At 52.6% G+C, this 6,929-nt stretch overlaps 1 protein-coding gene across 1 annotated transcript; it reads left to right on the forward strand.

Moving 5' to 3' along the window:
- The first annotated feature begins 904 nt into the window (after nt 1–904).
- Nucleotides 905–4,640, forward strand: LOC142827202 (uncharacterized). Its single transcript, XM_089776775.1, has 2 exons — nt 905–4,032; nt 4,559–4,640. Exons 1-2 carry the CDS (start codon nt 1,608–1,610, stop codon nt 4,588–4,590), a joined length of 2,457 nt encoding a protein of 818 aa, XP_089632901.1. The 5' UTR covers nt 905–1,607; the 3' UTR covers nt 4,591–4,640.
- Nucleotides 4,641–6,929: the final 2,289 nt, after the last annotated feature.

The following is a 6,929-nucleotide window of genomic DNA, read 5'->3' on the forward strand; positions in this document are numbered from 1 at the left end:
AGTCCACTGTACATTTTGAGGTCTGTGTTTTACAACATTCAGCAAAATGTGTTCCTGGTCCAGGACATTGGTTGCTAGTCAGTTCCACAGTACAGACAGTAAATAATAATATAACACTATGTGATTCATGCAACCCAGCAAAACCTTTTATCATGAAATAATATTAATAACCCCATTCATATAACTGTAGTTAATATTATATAGGTGTTTTCTTTATACCTGTTTCCAGGGATTTATTACTGAATTGTAAATCCATGTTTGCAGTAAAACTTGCAAAAATGATCTGTATGAGCATTTTGTAGACAGCCTATGAGCACATTTTTAAACAAACCTTAAGTAAAGAAGCAGTTAGGTTGACTGACTAGTAAGCTATGGCAGGACATAGGAAAATGCAAATATTTCTGACATGCTTTAAATCTATAATACTTTTTTAATGAAACATTTCAGGGCATTGTTCTATAATCTCTGTAAAAGGCAACTGAAAAAGAGCTGGAAAATTAGAAATGTAAGAGGAAGCTAGAGAGCTGATAGCAGAGAATCGAGCTGTATCCTACATAATCAGAAAAGGGTAACATCTTCTGGTGGGACTGTGCGTTTATGGTGTTTGTGTATGAATGATTGAAAAGCATATGCAACTGTTGTATTCTCAATAAATGCGGCGTACTGCCTTTTCCCCTATAAAATATCTCCTGTGCTTCGTTTAAACATAACACAAGGGCAACAAGTTCCCAGACCAAGTCTTGGAAGTTCCAGCTTCTGCAAGTTATGTCTATGTGGTTCCTGGGCTGGAGCCTCCACCAGGTGTCCTTCTTCCATTGTGGGCAGCCCATAATATGCTGGGCTACTCCTCTATATTAGCACAGCATTTGGAGCATTGTGACAGGGCGCCGGCCCTGCACTGGCCCTTTAATACTCGGACTCCGTCCCGGAGCCGGGGCTAGCAGAGAGGAGGCCAGCGGGAGCTAATTAGGGCTAGAGAGGGCCCAGCTGGCAAAGATCCAGAACTGCAGGAATGGCTGGTAGAAGCCAGCTGAACCTATTAGGGCAGGGGAGAACCCAGCTGGCAAAGATCCAGGAATGCATGCATGGCTGAGAGAAGCCAGCTGAACCCGTTAGGGCGAGCAGGAGCACAGCTGGCTTGTGTGTGTATATATAGAGAAGCCCAGGTTGCTCAAGAGGAGGAGAGGGGCCAGTGAGGGACTGGCTGTGGAGGAAGCAGGAGCTCCCCGGAGGGAGACCTGCTGGGGCTAGCCAGTGAGAGCTGGGAGAAGGCCAGCTAAGGCTACCCTGATGAGGGGTCGAAGGAAAGGCCCGGGCGTGGAGACAGGTGGCAGCCTGACTTAGGTAAGCAGGGCCACGGAGATAAGCCCATGTGCCTATGATGAGCAACCCATACAGACTGTATTCTGCCCTGAGATGGGCTATATGAAGACAGTCAGGGGGCACTGAGGCGCACGGGGGTGCGGACCCCCTGACAGATGGTGGAGAATGTGGGCAGTATAACCCCACCCTGACAGAAAAGGGGTTTATTGCGAGTAAATAGTGGTCGGTAGACCACAGGACTGGAACGGGGAGTTGGGAAAAAAAAAAAAAAAAAAAAAAAGTGGATGATGAATAAGTATTGGAGGGCCTGGGAGGCCCTACAGGCGGGGCCCTGGGAAAAGGGGAGCAGGCCACGACAAAGGGGTGACCTCGAGCTCCATAGCAAACCAGGCTCCAAGCGTTGGGGGCTGGGGCCGCGCCTGAGAACTTGTTTTGCCTGTGGGCACAGGGGACACCTGAGGAGGGAGTGTCCCTACGGGGTGGGAGCCAGGAGGCCCCCCCCAGCTAATAGGGATAAAGGGAGAGCAGCCCCTGTGAAGACAACAGGGGAGGCGCGGACATGTTGGGCCTGCGGGAAGCCGGGCCACATTCGGAGGCTGTGCCCTGAGAGGACCTGGGGAAGGTGGCGGCAACCAACCACCAGGGAAAGGACTCAGAACCACCGACCCGGGATGGTAAGAGAAACTAGGAGACGGGCGGAAGGCGGTTTGGGCCCGGGCGAAACCAACGCGCAAGGGAGCCCAGACTGGGGTCCTACCCCGCAGCGTGAGGGGCGGGGACCATCAAGCGGCCAGCGAAGGTACGACCCCCACACAGAGGGTGCGTATGGACAGGTGATGGCTGCTGACCTACGGGCAAGACTGCGGGACGGGACAAAGATCACCCGACAGGTATGGCTAGAGGGGAGGCCAGTGACCACCCTGGTAGATTCGGGGTGCAGCCAGACAATGGTACGATCCGAGCTGGTCCCAGAGTGGGAGGCGGCCGGGGGATCCATATCAATGCAATGCATCCATGGGGATGTTAGCACCTACCCCACGGGTTGGGTCCGGTTGTCGGATGGGGTAGATGAGGTGATCTGCAGGGTAGCGTTGGCCCCAAAGCTGGTGTACCCAGTGCTACTGGGCCGGGACTGGCCGGGTTTCAGACGCATCCTGCGAGACTGGGAGAAGCAGGGGCCACCATCACCAGCAGGGACGGAAGGCCGGGAAAGGGGAGCACCCCAAGGTCCCGAGGAGGAACCGTTCCCGGAGAAAATCCTCAGTTCGGAGGAAATAGGAGGGGATGAGGACTTCATGAGAGACCAACGGGAAGATCCCTCCTTAACCCATGCCTGGGAACAAGGGGCAAGAGAGACTGGGGACCCCAGCACGGGGGCAGCTGTTCGACCAACACCGCGATTCGAGGTAAGAGCCGATCGACTATACCGGATCGCCCGGTCGACCGACGGGCAGACAGAGGTTAGCCAGTTGTTGGTTCCCGCTCGGTATCGGAGGCAGGTACTAGACCTAGCACATGCGAACCCCTGGGCTGGACATTTGGGGCGAGAGAAGACCCTACAACGCATAATGCAGCGGTTCTTTTGGCCGGGGGTTTATAAAGAGGTCAGAGACTTCTGTGAGTCCTGCCCTGAATGCCAACGGACGGCTCAGGGAGGAGTGCCGAAAGCCCCTTTAGTCCCTCTTCCCGTGGTGGAGGTGCCATTTGACAGGGTGGCTTTAGATCTGGTAGGTCCCCTGGAGAGGTCCCGACGGGGGCACCAGTATATACTGGTCATAATCGACTATGCCACCCGATACCCTGAGGCGGTCCCCCTTAAGAACACGCTGGCGGCGACGCTGGCGCGTGAATTGGTACAGGTATTCTCCCGGGTGGGACTCCCCAGGGAGATACTAACTGACCAAGGGACCAATGTGACTTCCAAACTGATGGCGGAGCTTTGCCGCTTCTTAAACATTAAGACCCTGCGTACCTCAGTTTACCACCCGCAAACAGATGGACTTGTTGAACGTTTCAATAAGACATTAAAAAGTATGTTGCGGCGGTTTGTGGAGCTCGACCCAAAGGATTGGGACTTATTACTACCGGCACTGTTGTTTGCGGTACGAGAGGTGCCCCAAGCCTCAACGGGATTCTCTCCATTTGAGTTGCTTTACGGCCGCCAACCCCGGGGGATCCTGGACTTATTGCGGGAGAACTGGGAGGAACAGGATTCCAGGGTGACGGGTACAGTGCCCTATATCTTGGACTTGCAAAGGCGACTCCGGACCGTAGGGGAGCTAGCTAGGGAGAACCTCCTACAGGCCCAAAATAAGCAAGCCCAGTATTATAACAGGGGCGCCAAACCCAGGACATTCCAACCGGGGGACAGGGTACTCCTGCTATTACCGGCGCCAGACTCAAAATTGTTGGCCAAATGGCAAGGGCCCTTTGAGGTTCTACGGCAGGTAGGCCCAGTGAATTATGAAATCAAATTATCGGGAAAACGAAAGGACAAACAAATTTATCACGTCAATCTACTAAAGAAGTGGAACGCCCGAGAGGGTATGCTTATTACCTTACAGCCACCAGAACCGGAACTAGGACCCTGGGGAGGCGACTTGAAGGCAGAAGGGACAGCGCACATTGGGGCCGAACTGACGGAAGAACAGCAGAAGGAGCTGAACTCCCTCCTTCGGGATTTTGACCAGGTCCTAACCACACAACCGGGTAAGACCCCCTTGATGAGTCACCACATTGCGACAACCCCAGGTAAGAAGATCCGGGACCACATACGACCCCTGCCCCGGAAAATGTGGAGACCAGTTCAGGAAGAGCTGCAGCGGATGCTGCAAATGGGGGTGATCAGGGAATCTAAGAGTGAGTGGCGTAGCCCCATTGTACTGGTGCCTAAACCCGACGGCACTATACGATTTTGCATAGACTTTCGGAAGATTAATGCAATCTCGCGATTTGATGCATATCCTATGCCACGAGTAAACGAACTGCTGGAGCGGCTGGGCAAGGCCCACTACATATCTACGCTAGACCTAACCAAAGGCTACTGGCAGATTCCCCTGACACCCGCCTCAGAGAGCAAGACCGCGTTCGCCACGCCTTTTGGCCTGTTCCAATTCAACACCATGCCTTTCGGATTGAATGGGGCGGCAGCGACGTTCCAGAGGCTAATGGACAGGGTACTACAGGAACACCGTGAGTATGCGGCCGCATACATTGATGACATTGTCATTTTTAGTGAAACCTGGACGGAACATCTGCGGCATTTGAAGGCGGTCCTTGGGGCGCTGGCCACGGCCAAGCTCACAGCTAACCCAAGTAAGTGCCATTTCGGACAAAGAGAGGTGTCCTACCTAGGCTACCGGGTGGGACGGGGAAGGATAAAACCCCAGGTGGACAAGGTGCAAGCCCTGCGAGATTATAAAGCCCCCACCACAAAAAGGCAAGTCCGCCAGTTTCTGGGTCTAGCCGGATATTACCGGAGATTTATACCCCATTTCGCCACGATTGCAGCACCCTTGACAGATCTGACCCAGAATACAAGACCCCAAAGAGTCCAGTGGACCCCACAGTGCGAAAATGCGTTTAGGACGTTAAAATATCAACTGACGCAGTCACCGGTTCTCCATCAACCCGATTTTTCAAAACCGTTTGTAGTACAGACAGATGCGTCAAATAGAGGGATCGGAGCTGTACTGTCGCAGGAACAGGAAGGGGAGGAACACCCCATCCTGTATTTAAGTAGAAAATTACTCCCACGGGAACAACAGTATGCCACGATTGAAAAGGAGGCCCTAGCAGCTAAGTGGGCGATAGAGACCCTGCGCTATTACCTGCTAGGGGGAACGTTCACATTAGTAACGGACCATGCGCCCTTACGATGGCTGCAGACAATGAAGGAAACCAACCCTAGGATTATGAGGTGGTATTTGGCCTTACAACCATATAAGTTTGAGGTCTGCCACAGACCGGGGAAAGCTCATAACAACGCCGACTTTTTTTCTAGGTCCATAGAGACTAACGAGCTGGCGGGAAGGGCTGGAGTGCTGGAAAAGGGGGTGAGCGATGGGGCATTGCCGCCCCACACTAACATTGACGGGGTGGCCCTCTGGGGAGTGCACCGGCCCACACTCCGACATTGTGGAGCGTGCTCTGAGGCAGCGAGGGCAGACCTGGCGGTGGTGGGGCCAGGAGGAGAAACCAGACCCCGAGGGAGGGCATAGGAGAGGCCGGGTGGAGGCCGGCCGAAGAAGGGAAGCTCGGTCCGAAGGGGAAGGTGTGTGACAGGGCGCCGGCCCTGCACTGGCCCTTTAATACTCGGACTCCGTCCCGGAGCCGGGGCTAGCAGAGAGGAGGCCAGCGGGAGCTAATTAGGGCTAGAGAGGGCCCAGCTGGCAAAGATCCAGAACTGCAGGAATGGCTGGTAGAAGCCAGCTGAACCTATTAGGGCAGGGGAGAACCCAGCTGGCAAAGATCCAGGAATGCATGCATGGCTGAGAGAAGCCAGCTGAACCCGTTAGGGCGAGCAGGAGCACAGCTGGCTTGTGTGTGTATATATAGAGAAGCCCAGGTTGCTCAAGAGGAGGAGAGGGGCCAGTGAGGGACTGGCTGTGGAGGAAGCAGGAGCTCCCCGGAGGGAGACCTGCTGGGGCTAGCCAGTGAGAGCTGGGAGAAGGCCAGCTAAGGCTACCCTGATGAGGGGTCGAAGGAAAGGCCCGGGCGTGGAGACAGGTGGCAGCCTGACTTAGGTAAGCAGGGCCACGGAGATAAGCCCATGTGCCTATGATGAGCAACCCATACAGACTGTATTCTGCCCTGAGATGGGCTATATGAAGACAGTCAGGGGGCACTGAGGCGCACGGGGGTGCGGACCCCCTGACAAGCATGCTCAGCACGGTGAGAAGTTCAGGACTTAATCTGACAAAAGTGTGGGATTAACTCTTTCCTGCCTATTGTGGGGCATGCACACCCCTTTACAAACTCTCATAATGGGGTCTTGATCCTGATCAGGACCTCAGGATGCTACTATAATATAAATATTGCATAATAATATTAATGTATAAAATCTGTTCTGTGCATTTTTCATGTTGAAGCTTGCATCAGAACTCAAACTCTACATCAGCCACTAGCTCATGAAGTGCATATTGTTGTGTACAATGGTAGCACCGATGGGCTCCAAACTCAACTAAGACCCCATTGTGAAGGTGCTGTACAAGCACAGAGTAAGAGGTACATAAAATATTATAAATTGTTTCCTATTTTGGTCTGCAAATATGCATTTGAAGACAAAACCAGAAAATACTTTAGAACAAGTGTTGGGTGGGTTAGATTTCACTTCACTGCCCTTCTCCAGTGCTTTAAATAACCCAACTCCCATAGAAAAGTAGCTGGTTTTCTTTAAATCTGTATACTTGTGGCTTAACTGCCATTGGTTAATCAGATAGCTGACTAGTTAGCAATGATCCTCAGCAGAGAAAAAGGAAACCCAGCATTCAGCATTTTCAGCAAGAATTACACAGATTCAGCCTCCCTACGTTCAAATCCCCAAAAGAACTAAAGAAACAAATGTAATTAAACAACTCTATAAAAACGTATCATTAAGAAACAAA

The sequence above is a fragment of the Pelodiscus sinensis genome, chromosome 2, assembly GCF_052426305.1.
Source record: "Pelodiscus sinensis isolate ZL-2025 chromosome 2, ASM5242630v1, whole genome shotgun sequence".
Classification (NCBI taxonomy): domain Eukaryota; kingdom Metazoa; phylum Chordata; order Testudines; family Trionychidae; genus Pelodiscus; species Pelodiscus sinensis.

Bases quoted from the DNA above. Each gene is read 5' to 3' on its own strand.
- LOC142827202 (XM_089776775.1), top strand. From the start codon at position 1,608: ATGATGAATAAGTATTGGAGGGCCTGGGAGGCCCTACAGGCGGGGCCC. The intron at 4,033-4,558 runs GTAAGACCCCCT...TGTCATTTTTAG, and splicing joins GGTCCTAACCACACAACCGG to TGAAACCTGGACGGAACATC.